Genomic DNA, 26559 nt, shown 5'->3' with positions numbered 1-26559 from the left:
TTTTTTTTTTCTTTTTAATTTTTAAATTTGGTAACCCTAGTGTGTGGGAATGTAAATACGTGCACATATCTGCAGGGTTCACGGAGCTCTCGCTCCGTTGGATAAATACGGTAGGGAACCCAGCTCCCTGCACCGCACGGAGCGGGAACAGCTCTCCGCTCCGGCTCTGCGTATCGCTCCTCTCCTCCGCTCTGAGACATCTCCACCTCCTCCCGGCCTCTCCCCTGCTGCTGGGCTTTGCTTCTTTTGGGGATCCGGCTCCCTGGGACTCGCCCGGCTTTAATGACCTGCCACGCGCTGCCCCCTTCACTTCTGTTTCTAGTGCAAGGGGTTACCCTTCATAGCTGAAGGCGGGTGGAGAGGGGCTGGGAGGGACAGGAATGACTTTCTTGGCTGGTTTCATTGGTATGGCACCCGCAGGGAGTGTGTGGCATTGTCTTTGCAGGGGTTCCAGTGAAGATCTCTGCAGTTCTGGTGCACAGCTGCTCAGCCTGGCTTCGGCAGGCGGCTTGGGCCTGTCTACTCGTGTTTTGGGCATCAGTTCAGTTTGCACCTGTTGCTAGTGTCGGGGCGGTAGCCAGCACAGAGGCCAGGCGCTGGGGTTCCGGGGAGGGGGCCGGGGTTCCTTTCTCTCCGAGGTGCAGGATCTTTACATTCTGCAGGCTGGCTGTTTTCTGGAACGCGCCTGGAGCTCTCGGGGCTGGTGGTTTGCAAAATCCTCTCTTTGACTTTATAAAGGGAGCAGATTCCCTCTGGAAGCCTTTCAGGAATAGCAAACGAGCCCCCGCAATGTCGTTCGTGACCGATTCAGCTCTCTGGCTCCCACGGCTCTTTAATGTTCTGCTGAAGCCATAGGGAATCTTGGCGGGACAAATCGGTGTCTGTGAAAAGCGCAGTGACGGCGGGCCAAGGTCAGTCGGCCCTTCCTGGGGTCTGTCACTGGGTCTCCCGTGTCCAGGAAGGATCTGCAAGGTGGAAACTCGAGGTCTCGGTCCCATTGTCCCGGCCCAGCCATATAAACTGCACAGCTACCAATGCAGTGCCATTAGGTCCCTCTGGATATGGGTGGTTCCCATCCTGTTAAGCCAGCAGTGGGGCCTGGTCCTGTGAGGTCCTCGACTAGTCCAGCAGCCAGAGATGAAGGTGCTTGATGCGTCAAGATGGGGGCGGTGTTTAGCCCCCTGGCTGGCAGCTGGATTCAGACATTGCCCTCAGCCATTGTACAGCCAACAGCTGGTGTGGAGCTGCTCTGCATCGCTTCACATGGGCCCCACTTCCAGAGGCAAACCCGGCCTTGTCTTGTTGCTAGATGAGGATCCCGGATTCCAGGAGCCCCCTGGGGCATCTGCCTATGCCATGGCTGCTAGGCAGAGTGCTCTGGTTGCTGGAGTGCAGAGAGCCTGGATGTCCTGGTGCCACGGCTGTGGTGCGCAGACGTCAGTCCCAAGCGCACCTTGGTTCACCCCACGTGGAAGGGGATTTCTCCTTGGCACAAGAGGAAGAATCCCGTGTCCGTGGGAATCCTGAGGGTCCTGACTGCCAGGCGTGGTATGGATGGAAAGTGAGTGGTTGTGATGTCTGGGGAGATGCGCCATCTTCACCACAAGGCTGCAGTCTCCACCCTGCTCCGTCACTGGGTGCCCCCTTTCACCCAGCACTCTGCCTGCTTTCTCAGCCAAAGAGAGGCCATAAGAAAAGAGAGAGCGAGGGATTCGCAAGGCCCCCTCTGTGGCTCTTCCGGTTAATCTGAGCCTCAATTATTCATACGCTGCTTTTCTCTGGGATGCTGTTCGGATCCACTCAGTTGCCCCTGCCTCTCAGCAGAGGTGAGCCGGGTGTCAGGTGGATGAGCCCAGGGAGACTTCATTCCTGCTGGGATTTCCAGCTCCTGACTTCTGGAATTACTGACCCTCCCTCCCACTCCCAGTGTAGGGGCCAAGGCACCGAGAGAAGGTTGGGCAGTGGGAATGAAGCAGAGCTGTGTCCATGTGCCGATGAAGCATCCTAGTACCCCTATAGGGGCAGGCCCACTTGGAGGAGAACCGTTTACTGCTGCTGTTAGAGGACGGAGCTACTCCTGTAGCTCAAGTGTAGAAGTCTGTGGTTTGGGGCTGAATGCCGGATGTTCTCCCACCACCGCCAGCTCACAGCGGGGGTCACTACATACGCCTGGGGCTGGCTGGGCCACCAGGAGGGTGCCTCTAGAGGTGATGGCCCACGAGGAACTCTGACCTTGCCGTGGATGCGGTTACCAAGGCTTTCCATGAGGCAATGACGGCTGTGTGTGTTGCCTTATGCCAGCGTTCAGGCTGCATCTGGAGCTCTGAAGATTAGAGAGTTGGTGGGGGGGGGGGCAGCTGCTTTCTGTCCTACGTCTGGCTTTCACGTGTGATCAAGAAGACCTAGTGTGACTCTCGCTGGAGGGAAGGCGCTGGATCTCGATTGCAGTTTGGCGCGTAGGACTGGCAGGGGGCTGAGAAGCCCAAAGGCATTATGGGAGGCATGGGGGAGGATGCTGTGTGGAGCTCCCCTCTCCTACTCCTGCGAGACCCATATTCGCCGGGTTAGGGAATACCCCTGTGTTACCATTAGAGGGCAGGAAAGAGCCTGAATGAACATGCAAGTCTGTGCAGAGACATTCGTAATGTGCCTGGGTCCCTCTGCCCCTCCACGGACTGAACAAATCCCCTAAAAGGGGCCCGGATCACACTGGAGCAGCGCCCCAGTCCGTGGGCAGAGCCGTGCTTGGGCTCTGGCTTGGGTGGGCGTTGGAGAGGAAGGCAGGGAACGTGTAGAACAGCATAGGGTCTGAACCCACCAGCTCCCGGGACAGAGATTAAAGCAGCGGGGCCGTGGAGAAAGGAGCGGGTGAGGGAACGTGGCTGCACTAACCTTGTAGTTACAGAGAGGGCGGCTAGTTCCTGAGCTGCAGTATGATCCCAGATGGTGGGTCTCTGCTGATCCCTGTCCTCTGGCTTTAACATGGAGCTCGGCAGTCCAGCCTTCCCAAGGCTTCGGGACCTGGCCAAAGGCGGGCATGCAATCCAGGACGCCGGTGTACGTGCAGCATGAGCCGACAGAGTCCTCGATCCCTCGTCTGTTCAGAGGAGCTCTGCTAAGGACCTGGGCTCAGAAGAGCAGCCCATGGGCGTCATCAAGGGCTCTGGTTATCTCTCAGCCCTCAGATTTTGGAAGTCTCATGCGGTGGCACTGGGCGTTGGCTCCCAATGGTGGAGTGCAGCATGGTGGGGAATGTCCCTTTTCCAGTTGAGCTAAAGGGGCTTTGCCTTTGCCAGTGGTGCTGGTGGCACATGTCAAGGGCATGGGGTCCTAGTGAGACCAGTAAGGCTGCCTGGAAAGCCAGAGAAATCAGGGATGAGGGAGGTAAGAGCTAGTCTGGGTTGAGTGTCCGCAGAATGGCTCTCCCCTCGGCCCGGGCACCCCAATGCTCTTGTTGATAGTGGCTGGTGAGCGTTAGGGGATCTCTTCCTCTCCCAGCCGGTGTGTCCCCCTCAGCGCCTCCTATGTGGGCCATATGGGAACCGTGTGGTGTCATGTTTGTGACAATACGTCACCGCGCTGTTACTCGACACATGCCGCGGTCGTTTTCTGTGCCGTTGCTTCTGGGGCAGAGGCGTTGCTGAGACCGGCTTCAGGAAGCTGCTAAGTTTCTTTCTGTTCCATTTTCCCCCATTCCTTCTCCTTGACCAGAAGGGCAGAAATTAGCAAAGCATCAGTTTACTCTCCCTCCCTCTTGCTTGGTGAGATGCCAGCATCTCAAGTTTTTCCGTCCTAAAAAATTATTTGTAGTTTCTTCCAGGGCTGCTCCTCAGAGCCCAGGGGTCTCTGGGCCAGATCTCCAGTTGGCACAAATTGGTGTAACGCCCCTGAAGTCAGTAGAGCTGTGCCAATCTATGTCAGCTCTGGGTCTCCCAAACCCGGGAAATGGACAAGGTGGCTAACCAGGCTGCTTTCAGTCCTTATCTTCCGTTCTTCTGCAGAGATTTTTGGTGTGAAGCACCTGATGAGGGCTGGGTAAATAATTCAAGAAGAAATATTTCCATAAATTCTCTTGCAGATTCTTAGGCCAAAAGTAACTGGTCTGTTGTTCCTTCAAATGAAATCGCACATTTTCTGGAACAGCTGATGTTAAGTGAATATTGCAGAAGGGCTCGGAGAGCTCCAAAAACCCATCTGAGATTTGAAAAACAGGCCTTGCGGGGAGAGACTTAAATAGATTAAGATCATTATCTTATCAAAGAGAGGGCTAAGGGTTGACTTGATTACAAACTACAGGTACCAGGGAAGAGAGATCTGCTGTTAGGAAGCCCTTTCATGTAGCAGATGAAGGCATGACAAGATCCAATAGTTTGCAGTTTAAAAAAAAAAATCATTTGGGGAATAAGATGCTAATTTTTAAGTGAGGGCAATTAGCCATTGAAACAGCTTAGCAAGTGGTGGTGGTGAATTCATCGCTGTAAAGCTTTAAATCCAAATTGGATGTCTTTCGAAAAGATGCTCTGTAGTTCAGCTGCAAATTAATCGGCTCTGTAGTGTCACTTCAATAGCAGGAAAATTTTTTCCTTCACTGCAGGAATTACGGGGTGAAATTCTATGACCTGTGCTATCTTGAGAAAAGAAGACTGGGGCGGGGGGGACCTGATAGTCTTCAGGGCTATGTTCAGGGCTGTTCTAAAGAGAATGCTGATTTATTGTTCTCCGTGTCCACTGAAGGTGGGACAAATCGTAATGGGCTTCATCTGCAGTGAGAGGTTTAGGTTAGATGTCAGGAAAAGCTTTCTAACTATAAGGATCGTTAAGCTCTGGAATAGGTTTCCAAGGGAAGTTTTTAAGAACAGGTTGGACAAATGCCTGTCAGGGCTGGTCTAGGTTTATTTGGTTCTTGGTCTTTCCTCAGCACAGGGGGCTGGCCTCTGGAGGGACCTTCCAACCCTACATTTCTATGAGATTCAGTGCAGGCCTGGGCTATGAATGCTGGATGCTGACAGTGGTTCCTTCCAGGCATTAAAACCCGTGAACCTTTGCAGACGTGACTGCATGAGGAACCTGACTAGAAGTGAAGTGTATCCGATCAGGGAATGAACCATACGACCTGACCTGGGTCTAATCAAAACGGTGAGAGTTTTAAGGTGTCGAGTGTGAGACAATGCTCCTGACTGAGCTGTGGGTGGAGAATTATTGTCCATGACAAGTTGGAGAGCAGCGAATTGTGTGCGTGAACAGGGGAGAGATTTAGTGAATAAAAATGACCCGGTGGAAATGTCCCAAAGGTGCCGAGGAACCTGAGCTGGAAACATCCCGCCTGGACTCTCGGCCGTAGCACTGTGGAGGTGCTGGTTCGTGGTTTCATGCTTCGGGTTGAGTTCAGCTTGGAGCTTAAAGCAGGGATCCAACCTCTCGGTTTTGTCTGAAGAACACGGCGTGTCCTCCCCGGACTTGCAGCACTTCCCCTTTGAGTCCAGAGAAGCAACGGGCATTGAGCGGGGAATGGTTCTTCCAGCCTGGATGTGGAGCTGAATTGCCCAAACTTCCTCAAAGTCTAGGGCTGTGAGGGGCCCATCAGTCCTTCGGGCAGGGCGGCTTTGGTTCAGATCTCTCAGGAACTGGGAAGTGTCAAATTCTGTTTAAAACACACACGTAACACAGGGTTTTTTTTAACACTAGCTTGGTTGGCGTTACCATGTTACCTCCTGGCCACCCCCCCTGCAACTGTCGCAGCCTGCTGTCGACACAGCCAACAGTTACTCCTTTACCTCAAGTGGGAGGATCTTCTGTGGATGCCTCAGCTCCTGTGTTCGGGATGCAGCCAAGGCCGGATTCCTTCTATAGCCCACCCCCTTCTGGGAGCTTCTGAGCGCTTGAGGCTTTAAAACCAAATACCTCGCCAAACTCCGCCGAACAAACTGCCCTGTGCTAAAGCGACTTGCCTACATTTCCTCAAATAGACCCACTGACTCATAGGAGAAAAGCTTACTCATGGATCATAGGAATGGCCAGGCTGGGTCAGACGGGCCCGTCTAGCCCAGGGTCCTGTCTCTGATGGTGGCCAACACCAGAAGCAAGGAAGGTGCAAGACACCTTGAAGTTGGGAGTCTAGGAATAACCTACCCATGGGGGGGGGCTGGATAAAGTTCCTTCTTGAACCAGTTAGAAGGGGTGGGGATGGTTCTGTGGCCTGCAATGTACAGATCAGACTAGGTGACCTGACCTTCGAGGCTGCTGTGTGCCCTGCCGCAGGAGGGGTTTCTGTCCCAGCTCAGCACCACAGTGAGAACCCCCCAAAGGCAGCAGATCTGCCCCGATTCCCCGCGCTGCCCCACCCGCCATTGGCGGCGTGCTGGCTCTTTTCTTCTCCAGTCTCCAGTTTAATCGGTAACCTCGTCGCTTTAATTAGAGCTTCCTGAGCGTCCCCGTTTCCCTGAAGAGATGCCGCCGCCTCCGGCTCTTTCAACCGTCTGTAGAGTCGCGCGCGCTGCGGGTCGGGAGTCGGGCAGCAAAGGGATCCTTTCATGGTTCACGTCAGGCAGGTGCCAAGAGGGGTCAGCCTGCAGCAGGGGCCGCCGCTCAGAAAATACTAGGGGTGGGAAAGGTCATTCCCGCCGCGCCTTTTGTGGGGAAATTGGCGCCGCGGGATGCCCTGATGAAAGAACCGAGGCAGTTCAGTTCCTCTTAATGACAGGCCGGGCCTAGCGTGGGGAAGTGCTGAAGGGCACGGGAGGAAAGCCGCCGCGCAGCCGTGTGCCAAGGCCCGTTTCTTAAATCGCATTTCAAAGCTCCGGGGCAAAGAGCCGCATGGTACTGCCACTAACCCTAACCCTAACCCTAACCCTAACTACAGACACATTTCTAACCGGGCAGATGTGCGCTGCCGTGCATGTGATCTGTGATCCCCTCGCACCCCCGCGTGCCCTCTATAACACTGATCGAGAGAGATGCACAGCTGTTTGCCCTCCCCCCTCCCCAGGTATTAATACATACTCTGGGTTAATTAATAAGTAAAAAGTTATTTTATTAAATACAGAAAGTAATGGTCTCAAGTTGCAGTGGGGGAGGTTTAGGTTGGATATTAGGAAAAACTTTTTCACTTGGAGGGTGGCGAAGCACTGGAATGGGTTCCCTAGGGAGGTGGTGAAATCTCCTTCCTTAGAGGTTTTTAAGGTCAGGCTTGACAAAGCCCTGGCTGGGATGATTTAGTTGGGGACTGGTCCTGCTTTGAACAGGGGGTTGGACTAGATACCTCCTGAGGTCCCTTCCAACCCTGAGATTCTACGATTCTGTCCCATCTGAGAACCCCTCACCTTGCTCCTTGGATCCATTTAACAAACGGAGCTAGGTGGCAGTTGGGAAGGGCTGCCAGGCTGGAATAATCACAGCAAAGGCGGGGAAATGTGACCGGGTCTTGTGCGAGGAACAGCCCGTTCCCCGCACCAGGGTGCTCTGCGCAGGAGGCCGCGAGCCAGCCAAGTTCTGTCACCGGGCTCAGCCTTCCCCCATGATCTGTTCTCCATGCCCGTGCAATGGCAGAGGGAAGGGAGTTAATTAATCCCCTTGAGGCTGCTGCCCAAGTTCTGGGAGAGTGGCAAGGGAGCCACCGCTGGCTGGAAAAGACGGCGTTTGCACCGTGCTCCCCAGTATTTTGTGTTCCTCCGTGTGAGCAATCCCACGCCATCCCCCCCCTCGCCCGCACCTGGTAGCCTGGTTATAAATAGACCGTGCATGCTGTCAGGGCTGCAGGGAAGAGAACTGCGCTTGTTTTCCTGCTGCCGCATTCAGAATGTGGAGGCATCAGGTGAGACTTGATTCGTAGGGGAAAGAGACGTTGCTGCTCTGCTGAGCCAGCCACCCGAATTCCTGTTGCCGGCCAGCTCCTCCCTCTGCCTCCAGCCCTGCTGGGAACGCCTCCGCAGAGGGGTGGACGTGCTGGGGAGGGCCAGGCGTGAGGCCAGAGGCTTCCAAACTCAGGTCCATGGAGCCCTGGCCTGGGTTCTGTGGGGAGCGTCGGGCGGATCCCGCCCACTTTCAGCGGCTAACGCTCCCTGGAGGTAGCTGTCGGTAGCGACATCTTTTCCTGCTGTTACCGTTGCATGGGAACAACGGCTGCAGGTGTCCCAGGGAGTGGCGAGCTGGTGATCGGACGGGAGGGATGGTGCAGGAGTGGGGCTCCAGCTGTCTATTGAAATGTGGGTCTGCCAGGGTCGTAGCATGAGATGCCCCGGTCTGGGTTTCAGCTGGGGATCAGAGTCTGATCGGAGACTCCTGAGGGTAAAGCCCTTGATTGGGCCGTGGGGGGGGGCTGAGATCTGGCTCCAGGGTGCCTTTCCTCCTCTGGTCTATGATGAGCGGTCTCTGATTTTGCTCTCCTTTTATTTTCTGCAGGGGGGCTGTGGGACCTCGAGGCGCAGCCCACCTGTCTGGAGGTGGGGACCGGACCGGTGCGAACCCTGCTGACGCTGGATGACACCGTGTGGGCCAGCTGTGCCAACCAGGTCACGGTGCTGGATGCCGCCAGCCTGCAGGCGCAGGTACTGCCGTGGTTCACTGCCCCTTGCCACGTGCAAGGCTGGGTGCCAGGATTCCAGCCTCCTTCGGGGTGGGGGTTCCTTCCTTTCCGCCCTCCCCACACGTACTCTCCCAGCTCCTCAAACTACGTGCCGGGTGACTGACCAGCTGGCCCAGATGAGGCCTGGCCTAGGCTCCTCTCTCCCCACTCCTGCGTCTGCGCGGGGAGTTTCTGGCCTGTGCCTCCCTGCGTGGCTGCGCACAGATGGCTCCAGCTGTGAGATGCGGAAGGTGGCTGGGATGGGGTGAGCTTTGCTTGCACCCTGCGAGCAGCCAGGGGTGGGGAGGTAAGAGTATGGTGTGATGGCTGAACATGCCGGAGTGAGCCGCTTGCTCCTTGGGGTCGCTGTGGCTTTAGCCCACCAGCCCACGCAGCCCCAGTGCCGTCTCATCCTTAGCGCTGGCAAGTGTTAACTCCAGCCGCTCTGGACCGAGCCTGGCCTACCCTGCACTCTCGTCCAGGAGCCCTTTGTCTCGGGCTTGCTCCTTACTTGCTTGTGAAGGCCGGAATGATTGCAAGGGAAGAGGCCGGTGCCTGGGGCAGCCTGGCTGCGCGCCCCTCGGCCGAGGCTCTGAGCAGCAGGGGAACGGCACTTGGACAGCGGGCGCAGAACCCGTGGGAGCGTGCGGCCGGGCGGAGCTTCATGCTCTCAGTGCTCTGACCCCTGGCTTCGGATGCGTCTGCAGAGTGACTGGATGAGGGGGGAGGAGGGGAACTGCCAAAAGCACTGGTCTGGGGAGCCGGAAAGGGGATTGCAGCTGTTGCTGGTGGAGGGGGATAAGGAGGAAGGAGGGGATGGCGATTGCAAGGAAAGAGGCAAAGTGTCTGGGACAGCCAAGCAGGGATGCTGGGTGCTCAGTGGAGGCCAGGAGCCCAGGGCGACGTTGGGGGGCCGTGTGGGTCGAGGCAGCGAGTGACGCTGTGGGAGTGGGTGAAGATGGCACCAGAGCTACGTAGAGCCGGAGGACAGAGCCGTTCAAGGAGGAGTGTGGTGGGTGAGGACCGGCTGTGGGAGGGTGGATTGGCAGAGAGAGTGGGGAGGTTGGCAGCATGACATGCAGCCTGGCTAAAGGATCTGGAATGTATTTGGGGGGTTGCTGTTTGCAGTTCGGATACGCCCCAGTGCACACAGGGTCTCCTGCACCCCGTGGGACTGGCTGAGCTCTCGTGCTTCATCCTAGATGCTCCCCCAGCCAGAACGGGCTGAGCTCTGCTTAGTCACTCCCTCAGGAGCCAGCCAGCCGGGCCCCAGGCTTCAGCCAGAGGCCACTGCTCGAGTGCCTCCGGGTGTGTCTACAGACAAGAGCTCCGTCTAGCGAACTTCAAATACCAGCTGCTCTGAAGCCGTGGCAGGCTGGGCTCGCTGTGTGGGTCCCTACTCTGCGACTCAGGCGGCTGGTACAGCCCGTGCTGCCATGGTTTTACTGCTCTTGTTGTTGGCGCGAGTTCGGTTAAGGCTAGCTCGGACCGGTCTACACACGCTGCAGGCACACCTCCAACTGGAGCGTAGACAGACCCCCGGGGCTGGCCATCAACCCAGCTGCCTCGCTCAGGGGTGTGAAAAAGCCACACCCCTGAGTGACGTACGTAAGCTGACATGCGTCCCTGCTTAGACAGTGCTGGGTGGATGGAAGAATTCTTCCGTCAACCTGGCTACCGCCTCTCGGGGTGGGGGATTAACTCCCGCAATGGGAGAAGCCCTCCCACCGGCGTTAGGCAGTGTCCCCACTGATGCCCCTGTAGTGTTTCAAGTGTAGACGGGCCCTCAGTGTGTCTGCAGTGACTGGCTGGGCTCCAGGAGACGGGGGCAGTCCTTCTCCTATGCCTGAAGGGCGAGCCAGCCCCCTGAAAGACGGCAGAGAACCCTTCCTGTGACTGGCTCAGCCAGCCCCGGCTTGCCTCATCTGTGGAAAAACTAATGCAGGATTTGTGGACAGTGCCCTGCCTGGCCACTGCGTGCTGCTGTCGCCGTGCCCAAACTGCTGCGGCTGGAGGCGTTCTCTGGGCATTTCCATCCCAGGCCCGCTCCCTCACTGTCTAATAGCAGTCCTCTAACGATGGTGCATTTCTCGGTTGAGCGCTCTCTGCGCTGCGGCCCGCCACGGCCTTCCTCGGCGCGCTCCCATGCTATTATGGAGATGGAGATGGAGATGGGCTGCTCCCAGGATGCGTGTGCCCCGGCCTCTCTGCTGCCTCATGCCTAATGGGCTGCGATTTGATTGAAAATGTCCCTTGGCGTGCGGGGGGAGCATGCTCGCTTCGCGTCTATTAGAGCGCCGGGGAGCACTGTTCATTAACGAGCCTCCCCTGCCCGCCAGCGCCCCAGCGGGGACAAGTTAACCATTTGCTGGACAGATCGGCTGGCCCCGACTTGTCTGGCTGAATGGGCCTGGCACGCTTGTGTTCTAGTGATTCCACAGGTCGTAGTGGCCAGAGACGGTCAGAAGCTTGGCTTGGCAAACCCAAAGGCAGGGGTGGCATCTAACCCACTGGCAGTGAGTGTGGGTTGCCCCCTGGGTTTGTACAATGCCAGACAAAAGGGGGTCCTATTCATGGCTGGTCTCTGGGCATTTCCATACTACAGATAACTGTAGTAACTTGGACCACAGAGAGGATAAGGGATCTACTACTACAAGTGATTGAAGGAGATCTCCTTCAGCTCCAGCAGAGGCCGGTTTGGATGGAGTGTGGGTTTAACAAAGGCCAGGTGCTTGGGAAGCCCTAGCAGAGGGGATTATAAAAGCCCACGTGAAGGTGACACTAGTCCAGGTCAGTCTGAAGGTACTAAATACCAGGCTCAAGGGACTGCAGACTGCAGTCCTGAGCTCGGTGCTGAGTTCAGGATGCAGTGGGGCTTGCTGGAAGGGCTGGCATGGGGTGGGATTCAGAGGTCCCCCTGAGTGGGGAGTTGGTGTATAGGAGAAGCGGAGGCTTTAAAATAGACTTTCACAGTCTGTTGCTCTTTCTGGCTCTGAAACGGTTAAATACAAATGCGGCAGCCCCGTAAGACTCCCCAGTGCTTTACAATGCCCAGTAAGCGCCAGGGCGTGTGCCCTGCCTGCCCCCCAGAGCTCATGACCCCCCACACCCCAGCCTCCCATGGCTGGTACTGCCAGGCCAACTGCAGGGGACCCCGTAGCCATGCTGCAGACTCGAGTCTCAGGTGCGAAAGCTGGTATAGCTGGCAGCACCCCGAGTGCCCCCTGGCGAGGTGTCATTGGGCTCCACTCTGAGCCAAGCCGGGGCACAGGCCCTGATATTTGATGGGCCCCAAGCGTGGGGGACAAAGAGGTATTTCAGGCCGCTCCGGAGGCTTCCCGCTGGGCCTGGTGCGGGCAGCCACAGCTTGGATTTGACAGGCTGCCGGTTCAGTCCCTCGCCTGGCCTGTGCTCTCAGTGGGAGCTGCCGGCAACGCTCCACCAGCGAGGGGCTGTTCGGGGTGAGGTGGAGTCCGCACTGGGGGACGTGCGTTTGTTCCCAGAGCAGGGCAGCCACGGTGATGGGTCAGGCCATCTGCAGTGGGAGCCAGGCTGCCCTCAGCCGGATTCCTCCTGCCCGATGAGCTATGTGGCTGCAGCTCGTTAGTCAATGGGGCGATGGCACAAGCTTCCAGCTGACGATGGGCTGGGCGGCATCATTACGGTGCTTTTAATTTTTTTCCCGCCTCTGCGTTGGAGCGCAGACTCCCCGCGGCGCGTGCGTCTCTCCAGCGGCTGTAAGACCTTTCCTCCCGTAGAGAGCGTTGTGCTGCCCGCTTTAACTCGGGCGCCGGACCTGCCGCGCCTGGGTTCTGAGCCGCTGACCGCCAGATCGCACGCACCCTCGGCTGCCTCCTGTCCAATGACAGCGGGGCCGTTGGGTGGAATCGGTCACATCCGCTCAGGTGAGGTTTGTAGGGGCCACACGTAGAACCCCGCCCTCTATCCCCGCTCCTGTCTCTGTTTAAACTTGTAAACTGGAGCGTGGGGCCTTGGAGATAAGCTAGGAGCCCAAAGTGTCCCGTTTCTGAGGAGAAAAGCACTTTAACCCCCGCAATGCTGAGGAGAGGGGGGGTATTGCAATTGTACAGCGGGGGACACTAGAGACCTTCCAGCGGTGTGGCTGTATGATGTGGCTGCACTGCCATGAGTTCCCTAGTGTAGCCGCTCTACACCGATGGCAGAGAGCTCACCCGTTTACTTAATCAGCCCCCGTGGGAATGGTTGGAGTGCCTCCCACCAGCGTAGCGCCGTCTACACCAGCGCTTAGGTCGGTGTCACTGACGTCACTCCAGGGGTGGCTTATTCACCCCCCCCCCCCCCCCCCCCCCCCCTGTTTTACCCACAAAAGTGGTCGTGTAGACGTAGCCTAAGGCAGAGAGGCCAAGTGATTTGTCTGAGGTGATGCAGCTACAGGCAGGACTGTCCTGAAATTCAGCTCGGGTCTTATCCACCAGACCCTGCTTCCTCCGTTTTCCATGTTGGCAGCCCTGGCTGGAAGAAAAGAATCTAGTCCCGGGTCTCCAGCTGGTGTCGATCAGTGTCACTCGACTGGCGTCAATGGCCCACACCCCCAGCTGAGGATCCGGCCCCTAGGGCCGAGTCGTCGTGTCCCAGCGCCGCACCTCACGGTGGCTACGGTCTGAGCTGCCAGCCGCGCCTCGGCCACTGTATAACACCCCGGCAGGGCAAGCCGCAGCCCCTGGCCTTTTCGCTCTTGTGATTTAAGACCAGCAGTGTGCTAGCGGCTTTGAAAAGGGATCAATACTGCCTTTAGCCTGCGTTTTACACGGGGCCAGAGATCCCCACACGGGGGGGGAGGGGTGTCGGTGAGCTGCAGTCGGGTGGGGGCGGGGGAGCAGAGACGAAGACGCGCACGTCGACAGCCCAGTTGAAATGGAAACATTGAGGGGAGGCGTGCGCGGGACGGGGGGAACCGGCCTTTCGCCCCCGCCGGCCCATTTCCATTCTGTACGGGACCGAGGTGAACGCGATCCATATTTAATAGCAAGCGACTGAACAGGAAATGGGCTTCGTTCCGCGGGCTACAGCTAATGACAGTCCCCGCAAACATCACACATGCTCCGTCTCGCCAGCCGTTACCCCTCCCCGGGCGGGGGTGGGAGTGGGACGCTTTTCTCAAGGAAGACAGAGGGCGACCCCGGGGGCGCTTATTACCTGTAATTGCGGCGCTTCACAGTGTGCAGCAGCCGGGGTTGAAGGCCGGGGACAGTCATCAGCGCTGTTCGCCGGAGATGCTCTTTGCTGTCAGGCGTGTTTGTGTGTGTCGCAAAGAACTTCCCTTCCCCACGTTGCGCCCCTTCCCCCCCCATCACGTCTGATTCTGCCTCTTTCCCTTCACGTGCCTGACCAGCCCCAAGGCCTGGTGGATTCAGGGTCGCACAGTTCCCTCTTCCAGCCATGGCTTCTCCTTTCTATCTCCCCTGGACCGACGCCGGAAGGAGTTGGCGTTTACGCCGAAGGGGGACTGCGTCCCTACACATAGGCAAGCTTTTCTGCACGCCGCTCCGGCAATGCATGGCAGTTCTGGCCGGCAGTGCCCACTGCCAGGCCGGGCACACAGCCTCGATCCAGCCCGGCAGTGCCCCCTGCCCCACAGCTCTGCCTGGGCACCTCAGTAGGGTGCAGGAGGTGAGCGGGTCTGGATCCCCAAATGATCTCTGGCAGGTCTCCCACTAGCCCCCGCTGGGGCTCTTCATCAGAGCGGAAATCTCCAAACACCCCTTCTGTACGGAGAAGGGAAACGGGCCGGAGCTACCGAGCCTTGTCAAGGCCGTGGAGATGAGGCAGTGCGAGGAGCAGACTGTGACCTAGGCTTAATGCAGCGAGTGGGAGACCAGTGAACGGCTTGAGGAGGGTGACGTGGCCCTAACCCTGAGGGAGGAAGATGATTTCTAGTGGCGGTTTTCTGTATAGCCCTGGCGTGTGGCAGGAGAGCATCGGGGGGCCAGCGAGGAGGTTACTATGTGTTACCATTTGTGCTGGGCTATGCAGTAGGGGCTCGGATACTGTGGCGACGGGCAGTATAAAACCCTGAGAGAGGATCAGGGCTCCATTACGCGTGTAAGTGACAGCAGGGTCCCTGCCCGGAAGATTTCATCAGATACAAAGACAAGATGCGACAGAAGACTGACAAATCACACGAGGAAGGATGAGGGTAGCGGTGAGTTCTCAGCGACTTAAGCTAACGATGCGTGATGGTCCCAAATACAAGACAACTAGCGAGGGAGGGCGGCGTAAGCAGCTGCTATGCCAGGGAGGTCACTGAAGTTGTGGCAAATGACACCAGCCGAGGCTCTGCATGGGTGTGTCCGTATAACAGAGAGATTCACACATGCACCCGGCCAACGTAGCCTTCGTTATCTGGCTTTCTTGTAGGCATGGCAGCAGAAGTGTCTTGGGTGGGGAGTCATGGTCTTACGGGCTAATCCAGGGGGCACGTTCCATGCATGCAAGCCAGATTTTAAGACCACGCCGCGTTTGACTGGCGATGCGGTGATAGGGCTGAAGCTAACCTGCCTTTCGCTGTCCTGCTTGAATTACCTTCCTACAGCTCTGGCAATTATTGTGTAGTGGTGCCTAGTGCTGCTGGCTAGCTGGCCTTTGAGACCAGAGCTAGCAATGCCTCTCACTACCCAGGATGAGATGGGAGCCAAGGCAAAAGATCTCCTTGTTGCTTGGCCTAAGGAGGGAGTGTTGAATAGTCTTTTTTCTCCCGCCCTTAAATTTCACATTTAGTGCCCAAACTTAGTTTGCATGTATTAGCTGCTGTAAATCTGTCATAACAATGGGGCCGGGGATGAATAATGCATCGCGGGGCTGTATTAGTTTTCTCTCTCCTATCTTATTTATGACATGAGCCGGTTGGGACCTTTTGCAAAAGGGGGGGGGAAAAGTCTCCGTGTGGGGCATGCTGGGTAATGCTATGCAAATCGGCATGCGGGCTGGGAAATTAACCAAGTTTTAGGAAGACTGCAAAGCTGCCAAAAGGGCAGAGCTCCAACATTCGGGCCTCCGGGGTGCAGGATATCGGGGTGTCGCTTTCCTCCACTAAGTCCTTCTCTCCACTCTCAGTTCGTTCTTAATGAAAATAACAAACTAAGGGGGACAGTTGGAAACTGAAATTGGCCAAATGGCTTGCCAGGCATTCCGTGACTAACTAGTTGGGCCTTAAAATGAAATTGTAAAGGGGAAAGCATCATTGAATGGGTATGTTTCTCGTGGGACCCTGCAGGGATCAGTTCTTGGCCCTATGCTATTGAACATTTTTTATCAATGACCTGGAAGAAAACACAAAATCATCGCTGATAAAGTTTGCAGACGACACACACGTGGGAGTGATAAATAATGAAGGAGGCAGGTCACTGATCTGGCTTGTTTGATAAGCTGGGCGCCAGGAAGCGATACGTGTTAGTATGGCTAAATGTTGGTATATACTTCTGGGAACAAAGAACGTCGGCCATACGTACAGGATGGGGGATGTTCTTCTGGGAAGCAGCAACTCTGAAAAAGATTTGGGGTTGCAGACTGGTCTGTATCCCCTTCCCGGTCTTAGATGAGCACTGTCATCTACAGGAGCCTGCCATGGGCTTGTTGGATGGCCTTAGGTCATCAATGACTTGGCTGACTTTGAGGTACTGGGTGTCTAAAGCTCCCACTGAAGCTGGGGACCCAGCACCCCTTGAACTCAGGTCACTTATCTCTTAATTTCCCCATCTCTGAACGTGGATGACACCGACCCACCTTCCTCCCGGGGCGGCGTTGTGTTAATTAACGCTCCTACTGCAGTTTGGGGACGTGCAGCATTGTGTTAGCACTGCATATTGACAGCTTCCTCTTCCCCGTAGCAGTTGAACAGTCACTTAACCACATTATTACTTCTCTTATGACTAACATGAGCCACCAGAAGTATAATGGCATCTCTGCAAACCCCCCTCTGGTTATGGTATAAATAGAATTTGACGGAGCGCTGTGTAATCGGCTCTTGTATTTTCATGAATGGGACAAAGTGCCGGATGATAAACCACAGGGCAAGTAAATCCCACGCTGGTTGAGAGCAAGATGGAGGTAACCTAACGAGTCTCTTTCCAGCTCCCAACTTATGCTCCAGCAATAATCTTGCTCAATCCATGCCTGGTTTGCACTGTCACGTTGGGTAGGCAGCTCTCCCTCAGGAATGCAACCACCACTCGTTTGTTACTTTGTGTTGTAGTCCACCTGGCTCCAGCTGAGATCAGGCCCCTGTCACTCTAGGCGCTGTACAAACGCATTAATAAGAGACAGGCCTTGCCCCGAAGATCTTGCCATCTAAATAGACAAGGAGTGGGGGAGAGGAAGCATTGTCACCCTCCTTTTACAGATGGAGGAATTGCAGCAAAGCGAGTGACTTGCCCAAAGTTACCCAAGAAGGCAGGGGTGGAGCAGAGAATTGAGCCTGGATCTTCTGAGTCCCAGGTTAATGCATTAATCATGCAAACATACTTCCTCCTTTAGCCATAACCCACCCATCACCATGGTATCTAGGCTCCTGATGTCCAAGAGATGCTGAGGACCCATTGCTCCTGTTGGTTTTAGTTGAAGCTGCGGGCCTCTCTTCGCTAGCAATTCACGCGTTACAAGGATAAGCGCTCGTCAACGTGACTTGAAAAGCCAGTCCAGGCACCGGAACAACAGACTGTGACAGCTTTGGTTTTTCCCTCGGTCATCTGGGGGAAAGGGAAGCCAATCTCGTGACGACAGTACATGCCTCAGATTTAAACCTGGGTTCTATTTCTGTCTCCGCCGCAGAGTTCCTTGGGTCCGTCACTGAACTGATCTGCAATGCCTCTGTTTCTGATTAATTGAATCATGAACGTTTACAAAGCCTGTTGAGATCCTTGGCTGGATGGAAAGAGAAATGAGCCAAGTACTGTTGGGATTTTTTTTTTGCTTCTGGAACCTTGATTAGGTCCAGCTGAATCCTGCCTCAGGCAATCGTGAACTCTGTCCTTTAGAAAGGTGCGAATGTGTCTTTGAAGAAACCGTCAGAAAGGAAGAATAAAAAAGAGCGCCCTCTCTTAGTGAGCTCAGGAAAGTGGGGTCAGTGCCAGTCTGGGGTTCTGGGGAGGGCAGTTTCAGGGTGGTAAGTAAGAACAAAGGACTTCCTGGCAATTGCCGTTCACATCATGCCAGCCTGCATCGATAGCCAGCGTCCTCAAACCACCATCTGTGAGTGAAGTGGATTTTGCCTGCCAGAGAATGGTTCTTTTTTCATAGATTCTAGGACTGGAAGGGACCTCAAGAGGTCATCAAGTCCAGTCTCCTGCCCCCATGGCAGGACCAAATACTGTCTAGACCATCCCTGATAGATATTTATCTAACCTACTCTTAAATATCTCCAGAGATGGAGATTCCACAACCTCCCTAGGCAATTTATTCCAGTGTTTAACCACCCTGACAGTTAGGAACTTTTTCCTAATGTCCAACCTAAACCTCCCTTGCTGCAGTTTAAGCCTATTGCTGCTTGTTCTATCCTTAGAGGCTAAAGTGAACAAGTTTTCTCCCTCCTCCTTATGACACCCTTTTAGATACCTGAAAACTGCTATCATGTCCCCTCTCAGTCTTCTCTTTTCCAAACTTTTGGCCATCCCAGAGTTCATCCTGTGGACGGTACATCTGGGGAGGCCTTGAGGGAGGATAGGCTTGGGGTTAAGGCCCTGGGGAGCATAGCTCTAATTTCCCTTTCTGCGTGACTTTGGGCGTGTTACTTAATCTCGCCGTGGCTCAGCTGCTCCTCTGTGATAACCCATCCTTCATCTGCCTGGTCTATCCAGATTGCAAGCTCTGCTGGGCACAGACTGTCTTTTACTGTGTACCTGTACAGCACCAGCCTAATCAGGCGCTGATCTCTACTGGAGCCTCTAGGTGCAGCTGGAACCCCGTTTATTAATAATCACACCCAAGGGGTTAATTTTCCTGCATAAATATATATGCAGTAGCCACCCTCAACCAACATCTCCTTTGGAGACCATGGTGCACCTTGGAGTGTTCATTCACTTCCATATGGCTGGAGTTGGAATGATCATCTACCTGCTCCTTGTTTTTAGAATTTCTAGTGAAAACCTCAATGCGGGTGTCTTATGGAAAGAAGCATATGAGGAAACAATCCCACTTCAACCGCCTTGGACCTCTAGGGAGAGGCTGGAGGGGATATTTAAATCTAGGTTTAATAAGAACACATGTTCCAGGCGATGGAGGCATTAGAAAATGCAGCAGGTTCTCTCGCAGGGGAGACGAGAGGAGATGCTACGTTGATTCCCATAATTGGACAGAAGAAGAAACAAATTGAATGGAACGAATGAGGGGAAAATCCGTAGTAGTTCATTATTCTAATAAGAGCTGGTTTCTTTTCATGCAAAATGTCAAATTTAAAAACCTAAATTAAAAAAAAAAAAAGTTAAGACAAAGATTGAGTTGAAGTCCATAAAGTCACGTTGGGGAACTCTCTGATCTGATCCAGCCACCGGCCTTAATGTTTCTACCCTCAGTTATCCCATGGGCCGTGGGCTGTAAATGCTCGTTGGAGTATGGATAGTGCCTCAGCTGGAAGTTCTAGCGCTGCTGCTGTCATTCCCAGGTAATACGGTCTGTATTATAACACGACCTAGAGGTCCCAGCTGAGATCTGACCCTTGTTCATAGTCATAGAGTCCAAGGCCAGAAGGGACCACTAGATCATCGAGTCTGACCTCGTGTATATCACAGGCCATCACCACCACCCAGACCTCTCACAAAACCCAACAACAGAAATCAGACCAAAGCAAACAAGACTCGCACAGCACACTCGATGCCACCTCAGAGTCCTGGCCCATCCTCCCAATGTCCTATCTCCAGCCACGGCCATCCCTGATGCTGCAGAGGAAGGAGATTTTAAAAAAACTTCCGAGAATACGTTGGGGGGATCTCTTCCTGACACCTGCAGGTGGCCAGATGAAACCCTAAAATCCGGGTGCTACATGTACACGTTACAAGAGAGAGTCCCTGACTGTTGAAGGAGGCAAGACAGAGAAAGGAAGTATTCTCTCCGTTATACAGGTGGGGAAGTGACACCCCGCAAAACGAAGGGTAACCTTTTGAAAAGCCCTTCCATTGTCAAGTGACTTAGGCTCTTAGGCTCCTAAGTCACTGAAGGTGACATTTTCAGAAGTGACATACCCAATGTCGCTCAGTAAGGACGTGTTAGAGCCGGGTGGGATGTGTTTTTTTCCCCCTGCAAATATTATTGAGTCTGAAATCTTTTCCTTTCTCAATTTGGGTCGAAAAGCCCAAATCTCAGATATTTGCAAACCAAACCCCCAAGTTTTGTGGTCAATTTGAAACATTTTGTTTTAATTTCAACCTTTTTTTCCCCCTCTTTAGACTTTTTTCCCCAGTCTCGTTAGCTTAAATTTCCAAATGAAAAGTCACTAACCGGAAAACCACACATTTTTTGTTTCCATTTTGAAAATGTCCAAATGTGCCGTTTTGAGGGGGGAAAAAAATTTTTTTTTTTTTTGAGTCAGGAAATTCCTTGAACCCGACCCTGTTTCATGAACCGCTTCAGTTTCAGCAAATCAATATTTGTTGGGGTGGAAAATATCCATCGAAAAATTCCCAGCCAGCTCTAAACGGGACAGAGCTGGGAACTGGAATCTGGTTCTGAGTCCCATTCCATAACCCCGCTTTTGTCTCAAAATACCAAACTCAATCCGGGCTCCCGTTAAACTCAACAGGAAAAAAACTCCCATTGACTTAAAGGTGGTTGGATTGGGCCCCAGGTTCCCAAGAAGGCGTCTTCGTATCAATGGCAGGTTGGAAGTTTCCTGGCACGACTGATGTCTCATCAATACTAATGACTTTTCCTGCCTTGCCTGCTGTGGTGTAGATTTATAGGGCCTCTATTTTATATAGACATTTCTAGGTCCATAAATACTGTGCTGCTGTAGGTAAGCTTGTGGCAGCATTTCCAATATAATATTCAGGATTTTATAACTCCCACCATAAAATTTTGCTCTGAGCTGGGATGCGGTGCATAGGCTCTTGGCCAGGGAACGGGTTTTATTGTTAAACTTGGGGAGGGGGATTATAAATCAGCTGTTCGGCTGCTTTTAATCACACTACTAACGCATGCTGGTGGAGGTAAGGATGAGCACAGGAAAGGTCGTCCAGGGATTAGGACACTAGCCTGGGACTTGGAAGACCCTGGTGTTCCATCCCTGCTCTGCCACACACTTCTCTGTGCAGACCTTGTGCAAGTCACTTAACCTCTCTGCGCCTTAGTTCCCCCATCTGCAAAATGGGGAATAATAGCCCTGCCCTTCTCACAGGGGCGTTGTGACCCTAAATCCGGGCCGGCTCTGGCTTTTTTGCCACCCCAAGCAAAAAAAAAAAATTGGGGCGGCCAGAACGGCACAGCGCAAAAAAAACAACAAAACCCTGCAGCGTGGCCGGAGCGGCAAAAAACCCTGCGGGGCGGCCGGAGCCAGGGGGCAGGGGGACTCCCTGCGCTGCAGACGTGCCCTGGCTAGCGGGGGGGAGGGAGAGGGAGCAGGGGGAGAGAGAGAGAAGGGGGGCGGCCAGAGCTTCAGTGGGGCGCTCGCCACGCGGCCCCGACCACCGCGCCGCCTGCCGGGAGGGTTCCGCGCCGCTCCGGTCAGCGGGGAGGGAAGGACGCGGGCTGCCCTGCCGGGCTTGCTACAGACCTGGCACCGGCTGGGCAGACAGAGTGCGCAGCCCGCTCCCAGCAAGGCGCTCCCCTCCTCCGCACCGCCGCCCCCTACAGGGCGGCCGGATTGGCGAACAAACAAAAAAAGCGGCCGTGCCGCCCTAGGATTGGGCGGAATGCCGCCCCGTAGAATCTGCCACCCCAAGCACGAGCTTGCTCGCTGGTGCCTGGAGCCGGCCCTGCCCTAAATCCATTAACGATGAAAAGGGATTAGAGCAACTGCTCTGGAATCCAGGGGGGCTAGTTACGTTGGTGTAAATCAGTCAGGAGATAAGAACCTGACTTTGCGTTAGAAATTTCCATTTGGCCTGAATCAAAATACCGGATCCGGACATCTTTAAACTGAGAGCTGGATGCCAGACTCTGCGGCTTGGGCTCATGCACCTAGTCAGAAGTCATAGGCATGTTCCTACATACCATCCCATCCCCAATGAAGCAGAGGGTACTTAAAAAGATTGAGATTTTCACCCACTGGGCTTCCAAATCCCCTAGATGGCTTTGAAAAATCTCTAAAACTTGCAGATTTTATGTATTTGCTGGATGCCCAGAGGGTCAGACCGGATGGGGCATTAAAAGGGTAATTTAAAGCCGTACCAAACTCCAGACTGGACTTCCTGTGGCCTGCGGCTCTTTCTTTCCTTTTTTGTGCCCCAGATATGAACAAATAGCCGCCTCTTTTATTTTTAGCTCTCCAGGAAACAATAATTAGTCTCTTCTACAGGATGTCTTTGAGTGCATCAGATTTGATGCAACAGCGCTTTAGTGCATTGTTTTGTCCGTTCATTGTCCTCAGGGGCCTAATAGCACCATGGAAGTGATTAAACTGCCGGGGACTCTGCATAAGCTGAGGCAGAAACAAGAGTGGATGATGAGATCTGGACATAGGGTAGTTACCCAGTCCTGACTTTTCTGTTAAAAATTCCTATTGCCTAGTGCCCCAGTCCAGGAATGGGACCTCATTGTTCTAGTTCTTTCTCTCTCTCACAGCCAGAGAGACGGAGACACAGACACACACGCAATGAATTGAATCCTGCAGAAACATCCTGGGGGAACCTTGAGTAGGAAGAGAGGTTATTTTACTGCTGCATTTGGCACTGGTGCGACCAGAGCTGGTATCCTCTGTCCAGTTCTGAGGCCCACAATTCAGGAAGGATGTGGATACATTGGAGAGGGTTCAGAGACGAGCCACGAGAATGATTGAAACCATGCCTTAGAGTGAGAGACTCAAGGAGCTCAATGTATTTAGTTTAACAAAGAGAAGGTTAAGGGGTGATTTGATCAGTGTATAAGTAACTACACGGGGGAACAAATAGCTGATAATGGGCTCTTCCATGTAGCAGAGAAAGATCTAACAGAGTGGGAATAAGGTGTACATTTTTAGCTCAGGGGTTTGAGCATTGGCCTGCTAAACCCAGGGTTGTGAGTTCAATCCTTGAGGGGGCCATTTAGGGATCTGGGGCAAAAATCTGTCTGGGGGTTGGTCCTGCTTTGAGCAGGGGGTTGGACTAGATGACCTCCTGAGGTCCCTTCCAACCCTGATATTCTATGAACAGTGAGGGTAATTAACCATTGGGACAATTTGGAGTTTTGTGGTGCGCTCTCCATCACTAGCAACTTTTAAAATCAGGATTGGAGGGTTTTCTAAGAGAGTCCCAACAGCGGCACACAGAGGGAGCACCGGGTTGGGCCTTTGTGTAGGACTCCTCTGCCAGGCCTTTCAAAGAGATTTACAAAAGCGGGTAAGTATTAGCCCCATTCCCACAGGTGGGGAAACGGAGGCACGAAATGGCAAAATGCCTTGCCCAAGGTCCCATGGGGAGTCAGTAGCAGAGCGGGCAGGAGGACCCATGCATGAGGGCTGACTCCCAGCACTATGCTTAGACCGCCTTCCCTGACTCAGTTTCCCCCAGGGTATACAGAGGATGTAACTTAACTGGGAAATACAGCCGCATCCTCCAGCGCGTGTCTGCAGGCTGGGCTTGGTAAGCGCCTTCCCTTCATTACAATGGGTCTTTATTCAGTGGGCAGCATTCACAAGGCCTGTCTGTTTGGGGAATAGTGACTTTCCAGCATGGCAGCTAATTTAGTAGATGGAGCATTGGAGGCGGGTGGGAGCACAGAAGGGTATCCATAAGTCAGTGAGAAGATGGAAAATAAGCTCTCATTTAAATGAATAGCAAGTTAGTATTTGCCAGACCTGAATTCAACTCCCTGTAAACTTGAGCTAAATAGATCCCTGATGGAGATGGAGGGTGGCTGGGGGTGAGAGAGACACTCCCCTTCTTCACCTCTGGATTCTGAGAGAGGAGTGGATGTGAGCAGCAGTTTGGAGGGTGTCTTTGGGTTGGCTGGTGACATGTCCTGGGCTGTGGCGAGGGTGTGGGTGAGGGATTTGCTTGTTACGTCTTTGTATTTGCTTGTTGAAAATGCCTTCCCATTGTTCCTGCTTTTGGGGTCTAGGCTGTGTAACCCTGAGTGCACTGAGAAGCCCCTTGCTCAGGCGAGCAACCTGGCTGACTTCAATAGGAGTGAGTAAGTGCTACTCAGCATAATTCAGGGATGCAGAACCCTTTTGTACACCGTGCGGTGTGTGCCGATTGGTTGCTCCTCCCCAGAGCCGGCTGCATTTCAGTGTGGGAAGCACTTTGGTACTGTGCAGGAGTCAATGAGATTACTCCTGATTTGACCCCTCAGTCAATCGACTTCTTGTCGTGGCATTGGCAGCCTGAGCCATGCAGCAATTCAGTCTCTCTGTGCATGTGCCTCAAGCGTGTCCTTGATTAACATCTCTGAGCCGCTCCCGTCCCCCATATCTCCAAAGATCAATACGTCACTAGTTACTGGTTTCATGTAACTTCTCCTTTTTCCAAACTAGCTTTGTTTGTGTCCCTTTGAGGTGAAGCTGTAATGCAGCAAAAGGTCAGCACTGAAAACGGACCTCTTCCCACTCAGAAGACCAGCCTAAGGGCTGGAGATGGTGATACAGAAGTGGTTGAACCTGACGTCTAGACTGAGGGGGGAGGGCAGGGGAACCTACTTCCTCATACCAGGAGTTTGGGGGCTCGTGGAAGTGGCTGGGTCTGACACCGGGTATGTCTTTTACAAGATCCTCCTATTCAGCTGAGCCAGCATAGATTGGGAGAGAGGGGCAGCACCTTTACTCCAGTCCCAGGACCCCCCCCCCCCCCCAGCTCTGCGAGAGGAGTCCTGATCTGCTGCAGCCTCCATCGTGTTCTGGTCCTGTTCTCTTTGAGCAACTGCTAATGGTGCGGAACTGTGGTGGTGGGTTTTGATGTGAATGAACGCCCACTGGGGACCAGGCTGGCTGCTAGCTGCGTTGGGACAGCTTTGTTGCTCCCGGGACAATCCATTGTCTCTGGATTTTAAGAACAACTATTCACCTTGGTTTGAGCAGTGGCCTGCTAAACCCAGGGTTGTGAGCTCAATCCTTGAGGGGGCCATTTAGGGATCTGGGGCAAAAATCTGTCTGGGGATTGATCCTGCTTTGAGCAGGGGGTTGGACTAGATGACCTCCTGAGGTCCCTTCCAACCCTGATATTCTATGATTCTAGAAGCTACATTAAGGGGCACCTGTCTAGCTTTTCTCAGTCAGAGGCTCTGACACGGGACTTCACAGGGCACGGCAGAGGGGGAAGGTCCCCAGATTCCATCTGGGATGCAGATGGCCCCATTGGTGGAGAATAAATATCTGCTACTTGAGGGCAGGCAGAAGGTGGAACCTAAATGCTCTCACCTGACTTGCGGTGTGGGTGGGAGGTGGATTCCAGCTCCTCTGATGTGCGGGAAAGGGACAGCATCTCATTTAGAGCATTGGCTGTCTTGCTGTTGGCTTCATAGGGAGCAGGACCAAGCCGCTAATGGCTCTGGGTTATAGGCTGCGTTGTCTCGGTCAGGCGTGGCAGTCAGGAGATCCCAACGGCCAGTGTGGGAAATTCAATGAAGACTCATGCATCCTAACATGGTGGTGCCTGTCTTCATCAACCGGTGCACTTTGGACTTACTGGTGGCGCATATCTGCTTTCTGAGCGGGGGCCGTCTGAAGTCATCACTGATTGCAAAACTCCTGAGCTAGTCCCTTGTAATCTTTCACCCTACTCTTTGCCATCTCCAGGGTAAAGAGGTGACATTTTCCACATGGAATCCTCCTTCTCCTAGAAACCTTCTGGCCTGGGTGGAGCCCATATCTTAGATCGTGAGCAGGGGTGGGTGGGTGGGAGGGACCAGGACCATCTTTCTTGTTATATCTGTGCAGTGACTGGGCCCTGATTGGAGCCTCTAACTGCAACACAAATAATCGTGATGCTTCTCTTCTAAGCCTGACTTGCACAGTTGCCCTCTTCCCTACATCCCCAGCCATTACCCCAATTTTGGGGGGTAGCAAAGGTCCTTTGTACATTACAAATCCCTGTGTTCTCCACACGTGAGCAAAACGGCTTCTCTGAGACGTTTGAGATGGAGGGGACGAGCCAGCTGAGTTCTGACACTGGAAAGCAGGTGGCTTTTGAAAATTGTTCTAACATCCTTTGACCTCCCATAACTCAAAAAAGAGGCAGCGACTAAACTTCAGGTTTATTTCATGCCCTGATTTTCACTGCCTGGGGCCGTGTTGGGTTTTTTGGGGTTTTTTTTTAGGTGAGTTGGAACGCCGATGTTTTCAGTTATTGGGGGTGAGCTCTGCGTATGGGAAGTGTTTTGGCAAAAATTGCAGCTTAGCCTTTATCCCAACTGATTGGGAGGTTTGGAGTAAAAGTTTTAGAAGCACCTCATTCTCCCTTTCAAAAGTGGCTGGGGTACTTAGGCGTGGAAGTGCCAATGACTGTCAATGAGCTGTAAGCGCCTAAGTGTCTAAGGGTTTGTCTGCACGGCCAGCCGTGGTATAAACCTACAGCATATTAGCTTGCTGCGCGCTAACGGCCCTAAAAGTTCTGCAGTGCATGTTGCCATATTCCCATTTGGAATGGTCGCTCAGATGCATGCTTTTGAGATTGTTTTGCCCTTTCTGATTCATAGCTTAGTTTTGTTAAATCATTGTGAGCACCTACTTTGACTTCCTGGAGGAACTCAGAAGGCCTGACTCCAGGCTGTCTTTTTAAACAACTCAAATTCCTTTCCAAAGCTGGGAAGAGTATAGAAGAGTCCTCGCTCTAATCTCTAGACCTCACTCTGCCCAGGGCCAAGAACAGAACCCAGGAGTCCTGACTCCAATGTCTATACTG

The 26559-nt window shown here is 53.8% G+C and overlaps 1 protein-coding gene across 1 annotated transcript in view; it reads left to right on the top strand.

Annotated features, from left to right (window-relative positions):
* Positions 1-26559, top strand: part of ARHGEF10L (Rho guanine nucleotide exchange factor 10 like) — a 161438-nt gene that overhangs the window by 115906 nt on the left and 18973 nt on the right. The window contains exon 25 of the mRNA XM_026659969.2: positions 8398-8543. Coding sequence (XP_026515754.1) covers positions 8398-8543 — 146 coding nt within the window. The remainder of the gene's footprint in view (positions 1-8397; positions 8544-26559) is intronic.

The sequence above is a fragment of the Terrapene carolina genome, unplaced genomic scaffold, assembly GCF_002925995.2.
Source record: "Terrapene carolina triunguis isolate 2854851 unplaced genomic scaffold, T_m_triunguis-2.0 Scaffold714, whole genome shotgun sequence".
Lineage (NCBI taxonomy): Eukaryota > Metazoa > Chordata > Testudines > Emydidae > Terrapene > Terrapene triunguis.
The sequence above is the reverse complement of the archived record's forward strand: the minus strand, read 5'-3'. Positions and strand labels throughout refer to the sequence as shown.